The sequence below is a fragment of the Lucilia sericata genome, unplaced genomic scaffold (assembly GCF_015586225.1).
Source record: "Lucilia sericata isolate MDLA Ls3-8-SP2 unplaced genomic scaffold, ASM1558622v1 Contig001260F_arrow, whole genome shotgun sequence".
NCBI classification, from domain to species: Eukaryota; Metazoa; Arthropoda; class Insecta; order Diptera; family Calliphoridae; genus Lucilia; species Lucilia sericata.
The window spans coordinates 31218-52391 of record NW_023995213.1 but is presented as its reverse complement, the minus strand read 5'-3'; the positions used below and the strand labels follow the sequence as shown (position 1 = coordinate 52391).

The 21174-nt window shown below is 32.5% G+C and overlaps 1 protein-coding gene across 1 annotated transcript; it reads left to right on the top strand.

Annotated features, from left to right (window-relative positions):
• Nucleotides 1–252: 252 nt before the first annotated feature.
• On the top strand, nucleotides 253–20440 carry LOC119610661 (myb-like protein AA; the record flags this gene model as incomplete). The annotated part of the gene is made up of 2 exons (XM_037965976.1): nucleotides 253–718; nucleotides 19007–20440. A coding segment is annotated over exon 2 (970 nt), but the record flags the coding sequence as incomplete, so codon positions are not given.
• Nucleotides 20441–21174: the final 734 nt, after the last annotated feature.

The window sequence follows — 21174 nt, the reverse complement described above, 5'->3', positions numbered from 1 at the left end:
ATGTATTTAAGTTTTATTTAAAAATATTTACTGCTTTTTTGTATTAAATTGGATTAAGTCACGATCTTATATATTATAATTTTAAATAACCCGACTTTTTAAATATTTTCTTTCAAAATCCCACTTTTTAATCATATAGTTTCCCCATTTTTAATAACTCTAAAAAAATTACAAACACAACTGAAAACTTAGCCGGCTTAAAGCCGACTTTAAATCATCGACATAATATTTAGTGTCAGCCGCCAACGACGTTAATATTAGTCGGCGCAGGTTTCTAAACGCTAGTAGATTTTTCGTTAAACAAGTTTTGTTTTTATTTTAAACACAATTAAACCGCTTAAATTAATAATAAAAATACTTTAAATAGTTTAATAAATGAGTGCCTTATAACAGTGAAATGAAATTTAAAGAAATAAAAGCGTAAAAAAGCCAATAAATTGAAAATCTAAAGTGAATTTTTTCCCTAACATTGTTGGTAAAGTGAATGCAAACAAGTTAAACAAACATACATACCAACACACATACAATAATATGTAGAAAACAAAATGCAAACAGGTAGAAAGACATACGGAATGCAAAAAAAGGTGTAGAAAATAAACAACATAAAATGAAACGTGTTTGACAGAATAATAAGAATAAAAAACAAAAATATACACAACAAATAAAACATTGCATTTTCTTACTTTAACAATTAGAAAACAACGAACTAAGTTTAATTGTAAGTGTGTTTTTATTTTTGTAAATTAATTTACACAAATTTTTATAGGTATGTCAGTTTTTTTATTGTTTTTTTGTATTTTGTTTGTTGTATGACAATGAAATTCATCTACTATAGAATTATTTTAAGGAGTATGTACATTTTATTTAAGTTTGGTTTTGCGTGTTATTATGGTTCCTTGTTCTAATGTAGAGTGGACAGTGGGAAAAATTATGCTTTAATTTGTAAATCCGTTTTATTTTTGATTTTAAATCTAAAATTTGGCAAGTCATTAATAACAGTGCCACGAACAATTCTAGTAAATATCAAAATATAATTTTCTTTCGTCCATGGATTAACATAGTAGATGAAAATATTTCTAGTCTATATTCTAGTCTAGTTTGTAGTGTAGTCTAAAATGTAGTCTATAGTTTTGCCTATAGTCTAGTCTATAGTGCAGTCTATAGTCTGGTCTATAGTCTAGTCTAGCCTATACATAGTTTAGTCTATGGACTAGTCTATAGTCTAATCTATAGTCTGGTCTATAGTCTAGTATATAGTCTAGTCTATAGTCTAGTCTATAGTTTAGTCTATAGTCTAGTTTATAGTATAGTGTATATTCAGTAGTATAGTCTAGTCTACAGTCTAGTCTATAGTCTAGTCTATAGTCTAGTCTGTAGTCTAGTCTATAGTCTAGTCTATAGTCTAGTCTATAGTCTAGTCTATAGTCTAGTCTATAGTCTAGTCTATAGTCTAGTCTATAGTCTAGTCTATAGTCTAGTCTATAGTCTAGTCTATAGTCTAGTCTATAGTCTAGTCTATAGTCTAGTCTATAGTCTAGTCTATAGTCTAGTCTATAGTCTAGTCTATAGTCTAGTCTATAGTCTAGTCTATAGTCTAGTCTATAGTCTAGTCTATAGTCTAGTCTATAGTCTAGTCTATAGTCTAGTCTATAGTCTAGTCTATAGTCTAGTCTATAGTCTAGTCTATAGTCTAGTCTAGTCTATAGTCTAGTCTAGTCTATAGTCTAGTCTATAGTCTAGTCTATAGTCTAGTCTATAGTCTAGTCTATAGTCTAGTCTATAGTCTAGTCTATAGTCTAGTCTATAGTCTAGTCTATAGTCTAGTCTATAGTCTAGTCTATAGTCTAGTCTATAGTCTAGTCTAAAGTCTAGTCTATAGTCTAGTCTATAGTCTAGTCTATAGTCTAGTCTATAGTCTTGTCTATAGTCTAGTCTATAGTCTAGTCTATAGTCTAGTCTATAGTCTTGTCTATAGTCTAGTCTATAGTCTAGTCTATAGTCTAGTCTATAGTCTAGTCTATAGTCTAGTCTATAGTCTAGTCTATAGTCTAGTCTATAGTCTAGTCTATAGTCTAGTCTATAGTCTAGTCTATAGTCTAGTCTATAGTCTAGTCTATAGTCTAGTCTATAGTCTAGTCTATAGTCTAGTCTATAGTCTAGTCTAGTCTATAGTCTAGTCTATAGTCTAGTCTATAGTCTAGTCTATAGTCTAGTCTATAGTCTAGTCTATAGTCTAGTCTATAGTCTAGTCTATAGTCTAGTCTATAGTCTAGTCTATAGTCTAGTCTATAGTCTAGTCTATAGTCTAGTCTATAGTCTAGTCTATAGTCTAGTCTATAGTCTAGTCTAGTCGAGTCTATTCTATAGTCTAGTCTAGTCTATAGTCTAGTCTATAGTCTAGTCTATAGTCTTGTCTATAGTCTAGTCTATAGTCTAGTCTATAGTCTAGTCGATAGTCTAGTCTATAGTCTAGTCTATAGTCTAGCCTATAGTCTAGTCTATAGTCTAGTCTATAGTCTAGTCTATAGTCTAGTCTATAGTCTAGTCTATAGTCTAGTCTATAGTCTAGTCTATAAAATAGACTAGACTATAGTCTAGTCTATAGTCTAGTCAATAGTCTAGTCTATAGTCTAGTCTATAGTCTAGTCTAGTCTATAGTCTAGTCTATAGTCTAGTCTATAGTCTTGTCTAGTTTATAGTCTAGTCTACAGTCTAGTCTATAGTCTAGTCTATAGTCTAGTCTATAGTCTAGTCTATAGTCTAGCCTATAGTCTAGTCTATAGTCTAGTCTATAGTCTAGTCTATAGTCTAGTCTATAAAATAGACTAGACTATAGTCTAGTCTATAGTCTAGCCAATAGTCTAGTCTATAGTCTAGTCTATAGTCTAGTCTAGTCTATAGTCTAGTCTATTTTATATAATTATAATATAATAATTATATATTATAATTGCATCAAAGCTGGTCACTTTATTAAAAAACATGGTAGAACAGTTTAAGCAAGATAATACAGTACTTTTATGTTTTCATGTGTGAACAACATGTTTGAAAACAATATAAACCAACCAGCTGCAACAAACTAAAAACATTTGCAACCAATACATCAGTTGAGTGCGGACCTTTAAACACAGTGGACGATATTAAATACTGCTACGTAAATAGAGAAACAAATTATTAAAATATTAAAGCAAAAAAGTTCTTGAATTACAAAAAAAAAAATAGTAATTTAAACTTAAACATAATTTTAATAAAAAAAATAGTTAAATAAAATTTTAATCAAAAGAAAATTGTTAATAACTTAAAAATAATATTGAAAAAATACGTAAATAATTGAAATATTTGACTTTTTTGCGATCTTGTCTAACGTGTTTTCATTTCTTGTCTTGTGTGCTATTTCACCAAAAATGAAGTGAGTGAGTGTGCTGTTTTTTTTGGTTTTGTTGTTATTTGAGATACTCGTTTCTTTGAAACTGCGGTTTTTGGCCTTTATAAATATTTTTGCTTAACTTATATTAATAATAATACCTGCTGCCGTCTATTAGTCAGTCAGTCAGGGAGTCAGAGAAGCAAGTCAGCAACAAATATTTACTAACATCTATAGTTATATACACATTCGTCATAATAATCATTATTACAATCAAAACGCGGTAACAGCATCAGCACCAGCACCTCCACCTCCACCACCACCAACACCGTCACTATCAAACAACCAACCATCAACAACACCAAGTAAAACACCGAACCTAACCGACAACCACTTGATCTTATTGTGCCGTGCCGTATCGTTTTGGCAAGTGTCTGCTTAAATATTTTCTTTAACTTTTAACTTGTTTTTCCTATAGATAGGTAGGTACTAGGGATGCCAATCGGGACTGGTTTTTAGAAATCCCGGGATTCGGGATTTTTAAATAAATCCCGGAATCCCGATATCGGGATCCCGGGATTTTCGGGATTTCTAAATCCCGAAAAATATAAAAAAAAATTCAAAAAATCTTAATAATTTACCGACAAAAATAAAATGTTTTATTTCATATTGCAATATGAATACTCTTAGTAGGTGTTTACTTTCCAATAAGCATTTTGTGAAAAGAAAAACAAATTAATTCAAAGTACATACTTAGAATAAAAATCTTTCCATCCCAGGCACTGAATAGTAGAATAAAAACCTGAAATAATACCCATGATATCCAAATTTACATGGTTTCCAAATAATATTTAAATAGTATGTGTAATGGGGATCCATACGAGGCTACATAGAGCACCTGTACTGCACCTATATCTCCTCCACCTTATATCCCGTGTTCACTAACCAAGGGAATTATCTTCTCGCCATCTTATTGACAGGTTGACTTCCATTATAGACATCCGATAGTATCAATGCCTATTTATTGCCCTTTTTATACCCTTAGTAGGGATGGTATATTGGGTTTCTCCGGAGTAGTGCTTTTGTTTTATACTGTCCTAAAATACGCTGATGAAATTTGAAATGATCGGGCTTTTGATCCGAGCCCTCATACAAAACACAGCTATAAAAAATAATTAGTGTCCACAATTCGCTTAAAAAGAGAACTGTCGCAATGAAATTCAGCATAAAACATTTTATGTAACCGTAAATTCGTCCTCCAAATTTTATGAGGATCGACTCATATGATGGCGTCCTTCCCCCAAGCATATTTCAGAAAAATAGTTTTTTAACAATAAAGTGCTAGGATATATCGGAGGCGAGGTATACTTTTATTATGAAAACTAAATTACATTTTACTCTCATAACTGGTGTATGGGGTTATATGGTCGGCCTCGCCCGCCTATAATTTCGTACTTGTTATTTTTATATATCCGATAGTATCTATGCCTATTTAGTATAGCAATGAAATTTGATATTCGTAAATCCCTGACGAGCCAAAACCTCTCTACCAAATTTTATGTGGGTCGGTTCATAATTGACCCTACCCCCATATAAGGTCCCGTTAAAAAAATGACTTTAACGCTCATTACTGGCTTAAAAATACGAGTATAGCGATGAAATTCGATACACATATGTTTCATGCGAGTCAAAATCTCTCTACCAAGTTTTATGTGTTTCGGTCCATAATTGACCCTACCCCTACATAAGGTCCCATCCAGATAAATACTTTAACGCTCATTACTGGCTTACAAGTACGAGTGTAGAGATGAAATTTGAGATAAGTAAGTTTCTTACTCGCCAAAAGCTAAGAAACTTTTATAGGAACGTAAATCTTCCTACCGGAAAGTGTATGAACCAAAATTGGTCTAAAAAAATTATGAAAAATTTTATAAAAACGGTCAATGATTCACCCTACCTCTCATATAAGGTCCTATCAGTAAATTTGATGAGTAATATCACCCTGATGTTTATAGAAAAGCATATTCGGCATAGCCGAATATAGCACTCTTACTTTTTTTTTTTTGATATTTCAGCTTGTAAGTTAGTAGAGTCATCTTAAGTCCAAAAACTTTTTAAATTCTCTTATTTAGTACTTTATAATGTATAAAATAGCGGAAAAATACTTAAAAATTCGGGATTTTAAAATCCCGAAATTTCCCGGGATTACATTTTTTAAAATCCCGGTTTTCGGTACTTTCAAATCCCGAAAATCCCGGGATTTTCGGGAATCGGGAATTCCCGTTTGGCATCCCTAGTAGGTACACTATACATAGTAGTAAAGTAGACAAATATGTCGGTATGAATGTAATCGGGTATTTCAAAAAAAATTGTTTGCAAATTTTTAAAGTTAACTTTTTTTTTTCGTAGTAAAATATTTGTGTATTTGTTGTGGCTTTGGTTAAATTAAAAACTTTGTGCCAAGAGAGAAAATGGAAAGTGTTCAAGTTTAATAATGATGGTTTACTTCAGTTGATTCAATCTTACTTTATTTAAAAAAACAACAACAACATAACATACGATTACTGTCACTGCCACTGTGTCTGTCAGTTAGTCTATCTGTCTGTCTGCTTGTCTCTTTTAATGGTATTTGAATGGCATTAAAAAAAAGACTGTCTGTCGGGCGGCGATGGGGACTGTTTTATTTATTTTTCGAGTTTTGGTGTCTGTGTGTTTGTATTTTGAATAAAAAATAAAAGCTGTTAATTGTCAGTGCAAAAAGGTGCGAAATGAAAGTATTTACCTCTAAAAATTTGTTTTTTTAGTATCTGTGTATGTTGTTTTTGTACTGAAGTTGTGTTTGTTTTAAACGGGTGTTTTTTTAGAAGTGTGTTTTGTATTCTGTGGAACACTTCAAATATTTAGTATTTATCACATATCGGACATGTCTGAAACTATCTGTGTCTGGCGTAGGGTTCTATAAATCAATTTCTAACAATTGAAAGTCGATAAATCGATTAATATAAAAAAGTCAACTTATTAAATAAAAGTACCAAATGTCGAAAAAGTGGAAAAGTGTTTAATTGTGGACATCAGCACAAATCCAATATACCCTCCCCACTGTAGTGTCCTAGGTATAAAAATTCCCTAGCAATATACTGGATAGATGGAGTTTTAAGACTCTAACAGTGATTTTAAATTGACATTATTCAATTAGGGCTTTTATTAGCCAAAGGGGCAAAAATAGGAAAGATTTCCCAGTTTAATCGAGGATGTCGGTTTAAGTAGAAACAACAATCATTATTCATCATTGTTCTAGAATACAGAGTCTCAGTATTTCACTACGCGTAACCTGCAATCATCACCAGTGAAGTTGCCTGAAACACTCTTAATCACCTGTACTAAGAAAGTAAATCTTACTCTAGGTGGCGTGGTAGACAAATTCCGACCGTCCTCCACACAAAAATCATAATTGTAACATTCACTTTCTCTTAAGGGTAACATTCACTATAGACTAGACTATAGACTAGATTAGACTAGATTATAGACTAGACTATAGACTAGACTATAGACTAGACTATAGACTAGACTATAGACTAGACTATAGACTAGACTATAGACTAGACTATAGACTAGACTATAGACTTACTATAGACTAGACTATAGACTAGACTATAGACTAGACTATAGACTAGACTATAGACTAGACTATAGACTAGACTATAGACTAGACTATAGACTAGACTATAGACTAGACTATAGACTAGACTATAGACTAGACTATAGACTAGACTATAGACTAGACTATAGACTAGACTATAGACTAGACTATAGACTAGACTATAGACTAGACTATAGACTAGACTATAGACTAGACTATAGACTAGACTATAGACTAGACTAGACTAGACTATAGACTAGACTATAGACTAGACTATAGACTAGACTATAGACTAGACTATAGACTAGACTATAGACTAGACTATAGACTAGACTATAGACTAGACTATGACTATGACTATAGACTAGACTAGACTAGACTATAGACTAGACTGAGACTAGACATAGACTAGACTATAGACTAGACTATAGACTATAGACTAGATGACTAGACTAGACTAGATATAGACTAGACTATAGACTAGACTATAGACTAGACTATAGACTAGAACAATATAGACTAGACTATAGACTAGACTATAGACTAGACTATAGACTATACTATAGACTAGACTAAGAATAGACTATAGAAGACTATAGACTAGACTATAGACTAGACTATAGGACTAGACTAAGACTAGACTATAGACTGACATAGACTAGACTATAGACTAGACTATAGACTGATATAGACTAGACTATAGACTAGACTATAGACTAGACTATAGACTAGACTATAGACTAGACTATAGACTAGACTATAGACTAGACTATAGACTAGACTATAGACTAGACTATAGACTAGACTATAGACTAGACTATAGACTAGACTATAGACTAGACTATAGACTAGACTATAGACTAGACTATAGACTAGACTATAGACTAGACTATAGACTAGACTATAGACTAGACTATAGACTAGACTAGACTATACTATAGACTAGACTAGACTATAGACTAGACTATAGACTAGACTATAGACTAGACTATAGACTAGACTATAGACTAGACTATAGACTAGACTATAGACTAGACTATAGACTAGACTATAGACTAGACTATAGACTAGACTATAGACTAGACTATAGACTAGACTATAGACTAGACTATAGACTAGACTATAGACTAGACTATAGACTAGACTATAGACTAGACTATAGACTAGACTATAGACTAGACTATAGACTAGACTATAGACTAGACTATAGACTAGACTATAGACTAGACTATAGACTAGACTATAGACTAGACTATAGACTAGACTATAGACTAGACTATAGACTAGACTATAGACTAGACTATAGACTAGACTATAGACTAGACTATAGACTAGACTATAGACTAGACTATAGACTAGACTATAGACTAGGACTATAGACTAGACTATAGACTAGACTATAGACTAGACTATAGACTAGACTATAGACTAGACTATAGACTAGACTATAGACTAGACTATAGACTAGACTATAGACTAGACTATAGACTAGACTATAGACTAGACTATAGACTAGACTATAGACTAGACTATAGGACTAGACTATAGACTAGACTATAGACTAGACTATAGACTAGACTATAGACTAGACTATAGACTAGACTATAGACTAGACTATAGACTAGACTATAGACTAGACTATAGACTAGACTATAGACTAGACTATAGACTAGACTATAGACTAGACTATAGACTAGACTATAGACTAGGACTATAGACTAGACTATAGACTAGACTATAGACTAGACTATAGACTAGACTATAGACTAGACTATAGACTAGACTATAGACTAGACTATAGACTAGACTATAGACTAGACTATAGACTAGACTATAGACTAGACTATAGACTAGACTATAGACTAGACTAGACTATAGACTAGACTATAGACTAGACTATAGACTAGACTATAGACTAGACTATAGACTAGACTATAGACTAGACTATAGACTAGACTATAGACTAGACTATAGACTAGACTATAGACTAGACTATAGACTAGACTATAGACTAGACTAGACTAGACTATAGACTAGACTATAGACTAGACTATAGACTAGACTATAGACTAGACTATAGACTAGACTATAGACTAGACTATAGACTAGACTATAGACTAGACTATAGACTAGACTATAGACTAGACTATAGACTAGACTATAGACTAGACTATAGACTAGACTATAGACTAGACTATAGACTAGACTATAGACTATAGATTATAGTCAATGTTTCGGTTGGTTGATCGGAGAAAAGTTAAAGAAATTAATGAAATCTAAATTTGCTACAATCGACCCATAATTGGACATATGTTTCTTTCATGGGTTTCGACTTTCTTACTTGCTCATATTAATACCTTTATAAGGTATCAATATAATTTTAAATAATAACTTACTAACTTGTAAATAATTTCCCCGAAATCAAAACAACAGATTTTCCAAATATTTGTGTATAATCTTAAAATATTGGTACGTATGTATGATAAAATACTTTCTCATAATTACCAAGAAAAATGCAAACCTAAGCTCGAAACATAAACTTTGTTGAAATAACAATACAAAAATGGTTATTAAAAGCATTTTGTTTTTAACAATATCCTAATTGTACTCGGGCGAATATTAAAAACAACAACCACAAAACAAAAACATATTTTAAGTGAAAATAAATAGAAATTTTGCTAACAGCTAAAATAATAAAAGTAAAAATATCCACACTCATAAGTATGTTTGTTATACATACATACATACATATGTATGTATGTACATTAAACCGGGCATTAAAAACATGTTTTCCATTTTCATATTAGTGAGAAAATAAAGTCTATAGTAAAAATTAAAATTATGTGAAAAACATGCATACGAAATTTAAATTTGTATTATACAAAAATAAAAACCCAAATGAGGTCTGCACAAAACCAAGAGCAAATGAATAAAAAAAATTAAATATTAATAAAAACCAAACTGGCTTTTTTTTTAATTTCAAATATAATTTTAACAAGAATTTTGAAATTTGGCATAATTTATTGGCTGTCATAGTGTTATTAAAAAAAAAACTTTATACAACACAGGAAATTGCAATATTTAATCCAGATTGTAATTATTTTTTTTTATTTTAATCTTTAAATTAAAAAAAAAAAATTGGATAAAAACTTATAAACCTACTTAGCAAATAGCAAAGTGAAGTTTCAGCTTTTGAAGAAAAAGTAGGTTAGTTTAAAAACGTTATTTAGACGAAAATTAATCCGAAAGGATTAAACAATATTAGGTCGTTTTTAACTAATTTTCATTCTGAATGTCCCATTTTGATTATGAAAGTTTCTTAAATGAGGTCATCCTCGACAACTATCTTGTCTAGTTTTGGATTGAGTCTTGTTTTGAACCAGCAGCTACCTTGCATGTCATATTCGCTATAGTGGGGTCAGGATAGCTTTCATTTTGTTTGGAACTGTCTCAACGTCTACTACTTTATTCTCTATAAACTATCACCATTTCCCTCATTTACGATAACCTTCTACAGTTGTTTCGGAGGTTTTAGAGACTAGAAAGCGTTTAGCTTTTCATAATTAAAATTTCTAGATTTCTAAACTATTGAATAGTGCATATCTGCTGGAATTATAGCTGTCGATCTAGGCCTTCATTGTAATTGAAAGACAAATCTATCGCGTTTTTAGATTGAAGAGATGGTGTTGTTCTAATTTGTAGAATATTTGCCTACTTCCCTTAATGTATCATAAGTTGATGTACTGGCAGTGGCTTCGGACGGTTTGGAGGCCAGAATGAGGTCAAATTCTAGTCATGATTAGGAAGGTCTAAATATATGAAGCAAAAAAAAAACTGTAGTACCTCTGATGAATTTACAGGAATTATAGATGTTGTTCAAGGAATTTATGATATCTCATATATAGTGGTTCCAATAACCTAGATATATGATCAAATTCTTGATCAGAACGTTTATCTTTTTTTAACAAAGCAGATCGTTGAAGTAGACTGGGATTCTGGATAACAACTATCATCCATTTGGTAGATGAAACTATAGTAGCTCTGATAAATTTGCGAGAATTATAGATGTTGATCAAGATCTTCATGATATCTCATGTATAGGGATCTTAATAACCTAGAGACATCCTCAAATTCTTGATTCCAGATCTGCTAGCTTTTTTAACATAGCAGATCGATCTTTATATTATGAAGTTGATTGGGATTTTGGGCAAGAACTTCATATTAGTTTTGCCCCCAATAGGATCCATTTGGTAAATGGATTGATTACATCTCTTAATGTCTCATTGCTTAACTTTTATGCATTGGTTTTGTATGCATGATGTTCTGCTAAGTCTGAAGATATGTCTATTTCTCCAACTGTAGCCCTTTTATCGATGTCAGTTGATGTTAAGGGGTTACTAAATCAGAGCGACCAGTTTCTCCTTTTACCACAATAGGGTTTTCCTTTAATTCTTTAGAGAGTGTTATAGACGGTTTCTATGCTTTACCTAACCATCATTCCAGGATTTCAGGTTTAAGCCAGTAGCTGATAACAACTTACCATTGTTAGTTGCTAATAAAAACCGAAAATTTGACTCAATTTGGAATTAGCTCATAAGTTGTCGATAGGTTGATTAGTTCTCTCCTTAGGAAATTTGGCCAATTCTCCTAATGTCTCTTGTTCTCAAAGAGTAAGAGTTTCTTGTCTAGTTTGTCATTTCTTTGTCCTCTGACTTTACTACATCATCAGCTATGATTAGGGTTTTCGAAGATTTTAGACCCTTAAGCAGTGCACTTTCCTGATCACAAGGGAAAAAGTACTGGTGGTGACGAGTTAGTTGGTTATCGAGGTAGATTACCACACGCAAAATAGTCAAGTAAAGTCGAAGAGGGGCATCGTATTGACAGGACCACATTACCCGTCAGATGTATAGTGTATATAGCAAATCCAACCTGTAGCCATGAGATATCTCAGTAGGTCATTAAGTCCAAAGCCAGATAACTCAACAAGGTTAGATACAGTGTAGGTGCCAAGTCGACTGCATGTTCTGTTTATAATGCCGTTTTTCATTAAAAGAAATCTCCATTTGCTTGGTCACTTGGCATGTATCAAGGTTATTCCATCTATTTTTGACCTAAGGTAGACGATCAGTTCTCGACAGATCATTCTTACATTGTCTGACCAATAGTGAAGTGTTTATATAGAAATCTAATGAAAGAAGCGCCGGCCGGCTTTCGCCGAAATTTCCGTTACTTCCATGAATGTTGAGGTTATATAGTATCTTTGAAGGTCATGGTAGTTTCTATGTGCTAAGTTACTGTGAGGTAGAGGATCAGTTCTTGACAGATCATTCTTACATTGTCTGATCAATAGTGAATAGAAATCTAATGACAGAAGCGCCGGTCGGCAGTCGTCGATATTTCCGATACTTCCATGAATGTTGAGATCATATAGTATCCTTGAAGGTGTCTGAATAGGAGATATTTATACCAAGCTCGTTTTATAACTAACACGTTCACTATGTTACCCCTACACTATTCGCTCCTAGAAGGAACATTCGAAGTCCGTGTATTAGATAATATAGTTACATAGAAGGTTATTTCAAGACTGAGCGCAGATGATTTAGAATACTACAATGTCTATATGTTCTAGATCTCCAACATTCAGATGCTGTAAACCTCGTTAGGAACTAGGTGCAGTATTTAGTTCTTCTGAAGAACTAGTAAGTGTAACTCTTGTAGTTGTCCCAAATAAGAAAATCGACGACTTTTTCACATGGAAATAATAATTTTTGTCCACACGATTCAATATTTTTTAGATTTAAACTGGAATTGAGAATAACTTATTCTAAAACATATGCCAAATATAGATCAAAATCAATCGCTTAATTCATTCCAGCAAAAGTTATATAAAGCCTTCAGAAATATTTCTTAATAAAATATTGCAACACAATAAAATGTTCATGAATTTACAGGTTAATAAACTCACCTTTACAAGAGTTACAACTATTTTGCAGCAGAAATATTTTGCAATAAGAATTGTGGGACGGACATATTGATCATACCATCTTGTATTATACTGCGATTGACAATAAACACCTGTTCCGCTACGTCAAACAATATGAAAAAATTTGCTAGACACAATTGACCAAATCAACCAACAATTTACAACGGAGTTGTGAAGTTGTGTTTTTCTTCTGAAATGAGCTGTATTTGTAGTTTTTTTTGTTTGTTTCTTCTTTTATTGGGCTTTCTGTACGAAGTTACCTTTGTTACGAGTTGAGTCATAAGCTAGCCAGTACGAGCACGAGTCACAAGGAAATCTCCAAAGTAACAGAAGTATTTGTTTAACAATAAAATAAAAAGAAACCACAAAAAGAATTCAAAGAAATACAATAATAACAGAGGCAAAAAAGAATAACAAACCGGCCAGCAGAATTGGTCAAAACATGTTTATATTTTACTACTGAACAGGGGTTCTTAAAGTTGATCAGAGTTTCGGGAAGTAATCACAGAAATGTACAAAAGTTCCTTACAAATTTAAATAAAACTCAAGTGACTCAAATGACAAATTCAAAATTTCCTACTATTTGGAAATGTTTTGCCTTCTTAACACCAAAGTTTAAGAATCCCCTCTACCATACTAGCAACATGCATGTATATATACTTTGGTTTTACTTTAAAGACTTAGACCTCAGACAAAAACGTGAAACTAAATGTAAGACACACTCACACTTCTCACTACTAGTACTATTACCACGCTTGGTTTGAGAATTTATGGTTTAGAAATATTCAAAAAAGACAACAAAAGAAGAAGACGAATAATATATATAAAATATTGCCAACATTAAATATTGCGAAAATATTTAATAAAAACAAAGAAGTGGAAAACTGGACTGGACAACAAAATGTTTTTTTTTTTTTTGTGTGAATATATATAAACGATAAAATTATGAATTAAATTGACCGAATGATGAGTAAAAAAAGAAACATTTGTTTTCCCCCTCCCCTCTCTAAATTACAAGGACAGAAAGACAGATCTAATTTCGATGAAAGTCTGACAATGACAAAGAAAGTGTTCCGGAGTTTTACTGTTCTCACCATATGCTCTATATTCTTCTGAATCCGCGCGTCTAATTTTGTATAGTTGTACCTGTACTAACCTCAGGTTGGCTTATTTTGAGGAGTATATCGTCCTACTCTCGCTAGGGTCACTTCATAAGATCTTTGTGGTTCTACTCAACGTGACTTTGCTTTCGACAAGCTAACTACCTGGAACTCCCTTTCCTTTAAAGCAAGTAAATGCCTTCTTACGGTAGAATAAACTGGAAAACTTTGGCCAGAGTTCTCGCGGTGAAATTCTATTTTGATCTATGTCTTTTTTTATATGGACTAGGACTTAATGATTTATAGAATTTACCCATCAGTTCGACAAGGACTTGACTCTAACTTGTATGTATTGAGTTATTCGTCCCGAATGAATTCCTGGTAATGCTGATCGAAGAAAGTCGATTGAATTGCCTGGAAAACGAACGTATTTTCAAAATTTTGAGCTGCCATATCCGAATATTCCACCGCTGAATTACTATTAGGATACAAGATCTTCACAGATTTTTATTAACGAGAATAACGTTTTACTTCAGGAATAGTTGATTCGTTAGCTTCATTGGTCTAGCTTACCATATTTCACTTGTGGTGAAGAGATTTCCTCCTCTTATTACATCCACAATTTTACCTTGAAACTATTGGTTCTGCTTTCTAAAGTGCTTAGAGTTAGATCGGGATTACTTTGTCTATGATCTTCCTTATCAAACACCCGTTATATTAGTAGGAATATAAACTCAATCCACTCGTATAATATTCCCTGTTTCTACCAGAACTCAGATGATTTAGAAGAACCTCGGGGTCGGGATCACTTTGTCTATGATCTCCTTATCAACCATTCGTTAGATCAGTACGTAGATAAGTTCAATGCACTCATATAGCATTCCCTGTTTCTACCGGAACTCAGACGATTTCCCACAACTTTTTGGAAAGCGGTTCACTTCTTATCATTTCTATTTCTAAAGGATCTTGAGGGATCTGTTTGAATTGAATTGTTGATCTATTCTTATTGCTCTTATTGGTATAATTAAACACAGTGACCTAGTGTTAGATCCGGATCACTTTGTCTGTGATCTAACTTAGCAACCACCGTTAGATTAGTACGAAGATAAACTCCCCGTTTCTGCTGAACTCAGATGATTTCCATGGAAGGGGGAAACTTTTGATCATTTTAATATTTGCTGAAGTTGAGCGATCTGGATGAATTCAAACTGTTGATTTAGGTATTCTAGGCAGTAAAGTCGGTCCAAACGCCTTGCTATATATACTTGATTTGAACGATTGCCTGATTTCATCATTGAAATAAGACATCAGTTTGACTTAACGTTGGAATAAGCAAGCCATCGTCTTAAAATTAGTGAGACACTTGGGTCTTGGGTGTGGAATATAGAAATAGTTTTTGTTAACTTTCCCTAATACATTATTGGTCGACCTTTAGGCAGTGGTTGTTGTAACACTCAAAAACTTTTGATTAATACAACTGTCACTGAGTTAACAATCTATGGTCGTGTATGACTCCGAAACAAATAACGTGAGAACGACCCTTAGGCAGTGGTTTCGGATGATTCAAAACGTTCTGTTTCTGTGGTTTCTTTGTCAGACCAACCATTAGAGATGATTTCACATTCGGAACTATCTTTGCTCAGTAACTGCAACATAACCCCACTTATTTCAAGTTCCACTAAGTTTATAAGAACTTTACATGAGAAAGTATTTACATATTTGTGTTGAATTTTTATTACAAATTTATTATATTTTTATTGTCGCGGTCAAGAGGAGGAGGAAACTTACTCGCGATTTTTAATCATAATGACTACTTTGTTGCTGGGGTAACGCTTGTTTTTGTATTGCAAATTTCTTATACTGATATTGTTAAAGATGTGTTGTCCTATACATTTTGTCATAGTATGTATATGGTGGACACTTGCTGGCATAACCATAATATACAAACACCTGTCGATGCTGGTGAGGAGAAAATAAGAAAAAAAAAACAGCAACAAGAGTAAAACAAGTTGTAAGCTTGACTTTATTTTTATTGCGCGCCACATAAAAAAAAACTGATCATCAGGTTGTGGGACAACAATATTTATGTTGTACTTTATGTACTTGTAGCCACAACGTTACCACAAATGCACTCTTGTAGACCATGTATGAATGCTTGTGTACATGAGTCACTATAATTATAATGACCAAATACTCATAAGACAAGTATCCAAAAGTTGATGAACAACATGTTTTTTTTTTTTTTGTTAATTTTTTTTTTGGCAAGGGAAATTGCAATTTGGTCAACATCATTCTCTCTGTTTAATTCGAAGAAGTGAAAATAATTTTCTATTTTAGATTAACATTGATGGAATAGTTAGTGTTTTGATTTTAAAAATTTCAGTTGTTATTGTTAGAGTAGACTACAAACTGTACTATCGACTAGACTATAGACTAGACTATAGACTAGACTATAGACTAGACTATAGTCTAGACTATAGACTAGACTATAGACTAGACTATAGACTAGACTATAGACTAGACTATAGACTAGACTATAGACTAGACTATAGACTAGACTATAGACTAGACTATAGACTAGACTATAGACTAGACTATAGACTAGCCTATAGACTAGACTATAGACTAGACTATAGACTAGACTATAGACTAGACTATAGACTAGCCTATAGACTAGACTATAGACTAGACTATAGACTAGACTATAGACTAGACTATAGACTAGACTATAGACTAGACTATAGACTAGACTATAGACTAGACTATAGACTAGACTATAGACTAGACTATAGACTAGACTATAGACTAGACTATAGACTAGACTATAGACTAGACTATAGACTAGACTATAGACTAGACTATAGACTAGACTATAGACTAGACTAGACTATAGACTAGACTATAGACTAGACTATAGACTAGACTATAGACTAGACTATAGACTAGACTATAGACTAGACTATAGACTAGACTATAGACTAGACTATAGACTAGACTATAGACTAGACTATAGACTAGACTATAGACTAGACTATAGACTAGACTATAGACTAGACTATAGACTAGACTATAGACTATAGACTAGACTATAGACTAGACTATAGACTAGACTATAGACTAGACTATAGACTAGACTATAGACTAGACTATAGACTAGACTATAGACTAGACTATAGACTAGACTATAGACTAGACTATAGACTAGACTATAGACTAGACTATAGACTAGACTATAGACTAGACTATAGACTAGACTATAGACTAGACTATAGACTAGACTATAGACTAGACTATAGACTAGACTATAGACTAGACTATAGACTAGACTATAGACTAGACTATAGACTAGACTATAGACTAGACTATAGACTAGACTATAGACTAGACTATAGACTAGACTATAGACTAGACTATAGACTAGACTATAGACTAGACTATAGACTAGACTAGACTAGACTATAGACTAGACTATAGACTAGACTATAGACTAGACTATAGACTAGACTATAGACTAGACTATAGACTAGACTATAGACTTGACTATAGACTAGACTATAGACTAGACTATAGACTAGACTATAGACTAGACTATAGACTAGACTATAGACTAGACTATAGACTAGACTATAGACTAGACTATAGACTAGACTATAGACTAGACTATAGACTAGACTATAGACTAGACTATAGACTAGACTATAGACTAGACTAGACTATAGACTAGACTATAGACTAGACTATAGACTAGACTATAGACTAGACTATAGACTAGACTATAGTTAAGTTACTTAGCATTATCCTTTAGGTTCCGTTGAACTTCGTTTAATTTTAGCTCTGCATTAAGCACTACACGTTTAACATAATTATAAAGACAACAACTACTATAAACAAATGATTAAAAGACATTGTTGTTATTTTATTTTAAATTTAAATGTGTGTTTAAGTGCTAACACATGTGGCACGCGTTCTGAAAAGAAGTCTTTACACATTTCCAGCTATTTCATACTCACATTAAGTACTTTAAGTAACACATTGATACTATAAAATAAACACAAAAATATGTACAACAGGTCAATGATCACAGAACAACATATTCCTCCAAAAAGCACATGTTTGTTATAAAAGCGGGAGTAAGTATTTATGTAGTAAATTATATTTTTTGGAATTAACAAGTATTTATGAAAATAATAGCACTTTGACTCCAATAACAAATCACAGGATTTAGACTATAAATCATTTACTTAATGATTCACTTCCGTTAGTTCAGGATGCATAGGATGGCCACAATTTGTAATCCAAAGGATAACAAATGTCAATAGATAATGTAGTCTATAGTCTAGTCTATAGTCTAGTCTAGTCTAGTAGTCTAGTCTATAGTCTAGTCTATAGTCTAGTCTATAGTCTAGTCTATAGTCTAGTCTATAGTCTAGTCTATAGTCTAGTCTATAGTCTAGTCTATAGTCTAGTCTATAGTCTAGTCTATAGTCTAGTCTATAGTCTAGTCTATAGTCTAGTCTATAGTCTAGTCTAGTCTAGTCTATAGTCTAGTCTATAGTCTAGTTTATAGTCTAGTCTAGTCTAGTCTATAGTCTAGTCTATAGATTACACTATAGACTAGTCAATAGTCTAGTCTGTAGTTAGTTTTGCTCTACTTAGAACCTCTTCCTTGAGGAAAAAACTTAGGGTTGATACAGCTTTTCATAAGTTGGCAATCTTTGGCCAATTGGAAAACGAATCATGGGGCCAAGATATGTTTTGAGATCCGGTGTGGGTAGAAGGACTTAAGTAAAACGGTTGCCTCTATAGCCTAACCTAAACCCCAATTAGTTTAGAAATTTATAAATTTTTATAATTACTACAATAAACCTTAAAGAGAATAAAATTTAACAAAATAAATATTTTTTCTTCTTTTCTTACAGATTCTACTAGATACCGAGTATCTAATAAATAAATCAATGTGATACAATGTTTATTTTAAAAATACATACATATACAGTAAATATTTTTTAAAAATATATTTTTGCAAATAACTAAAATAAACAAATCATTCATGCAACAATTGAAATTCATAAAAAATAATGTTTATTTCAATAAATTTTGCAAAAACAAAAATAAAATTTATAGAAAAGAAATAATTAATAAAAATAAATTTTAAATGAGACTATAGAATTTAAATTACGTAGAATTGTGTGAATGAAAGTTGTTTTTTTTTTTTTAAGAAAATTCAAAAGAATGTGAAATAATGTGTTGCATTACGTTAGTTGAAGTGGAAGAAAAACAAAGAAAAATCTCAATTATCCGGAAGTTGTGTTTTCTAAAAGAGTGTAATTTTTTGTGCCAACGTTACAGTAATGACATCTACTAGAAGAATTACTGCTTAGAAATGCCGTCATTAGCTGCAAGAAATTCTTCAACTATGACAACTCTAAGTAACAATAGTGTAGATGCGGCTGCTGTAACATCAGTAACGTCATCCAACTCTGCAACATCGATAACAAATGCGAATATGTCTGAAACTTGTATTTATTCTACAGTCACTACAACAACAAATTTGGCATCTACCACCTCTAGTTTAGCTACTGCACAGCAGCAGCAGCAACAACAGCAAGAGGACTTTTTACAGCAGCAGCAACAGTACCAACAACAACAACATCAGCAGCATCAACAAAAATATAATTATTATCATCCACCTCCAGCTGTGGGTAATTCTTTACTTTATTCTAGTAATAATAATGGTGGAGCAAGTGCAACAACTACAACATCCACAGTAACAGCAGCATCAGCAGCCGCAACAACGGGTTTAGCAACATTTAACGGAAATTCGAATTTAGAAAATGTTGCTGTCCATGCAAATGGTAACAGCAACAACAACAACAACAACAACAATAATAATTTTAATACAAACTACAACAACGGTAATTCTAGTAGTAACAGTAGCACAACAACAAATGCCAACAGCAGCAGCAATAGTAATAGTAAAATGAATTCTACGCCACCGCCTGTTTCTGCTGTCCCAGGTAATTCTATAATTGGCCACAAAACGGATACAACCTTAACTGGTTGTATATTAAGTGGCGGTAGTGGTAGTATTGTAGGCATAGCTCCTGCTTCCGCTTTTAAGCATCAGTCACAGCAACAACAGCAACAACAACAACAACAATTACTTGCTTCCCGTGAGGATGTTGCTTCTTTGGCTGGCTCCTCATCTATAAATAGCCAAATATCAACGAATAATAACAATCATCATAGCAACATGAAAGCACCACCACCACCAGTAACAACAACAGTTAATGGAGGTGGGAATAGCAGCAACAATAATCATAATCTCAATAGTATATTGAAAGGAAGTAAAGGTAAGTTACTTTTAGTTTTGTTTTAAGAAAATCATATTTTAAGGATTTCATAAGGATTTCATAATGGGAATTTGAAGAAAAAAAACTTTTTTTTAACTAAATTAACTTTAAAATTACAATATTTACATTTTAAAACACAAGAGAAAATGAAGGAAATTAGGTTTAAGTTTTAGTTGTTACTAATAGATATTTTAAAATTAATAAATTTTTTAGGTTAACGGTCATTTTACCTCTTAATTACCGGTTTTAATAAAACTTTATTGCTTAGGAGTTATCTGATTGATCGCCAAATGTTTTTAAAGTTTTGAAATGAATACCTGAAAACTCATAGAAGTTCCTCAGAGACGAGTCCTCTCGACATTCATGTTTTTTTCTGTTTCAACTTTCAATAGGCTTCAGTCATATTGGGTTTTAGACTGACTCCATGAAACCTGATTGCATTGCTTCCATCCATGTGCAGGCTTGCTTCGTATGGACTTTCAGAATACAGACTGAATTGCGATCTAAATCTACAATGACACTTCAAAACAGAAACTTAAACTAGAAGGGAATTTTCTCTGATGAGCCGCAAAGTTTTCTTTCAGATCTCCCAAAAGCTTTGCCTATTTACAAAGATAATTTGCGTGGACTAATCTATTACCCACTGACATTGCTTGTGGACCTAATGATCCTCTCTCAGACATCAATTTTTTTCTCCATAATACAGTGGATTAGATCCGAACTCATTTGGGGTT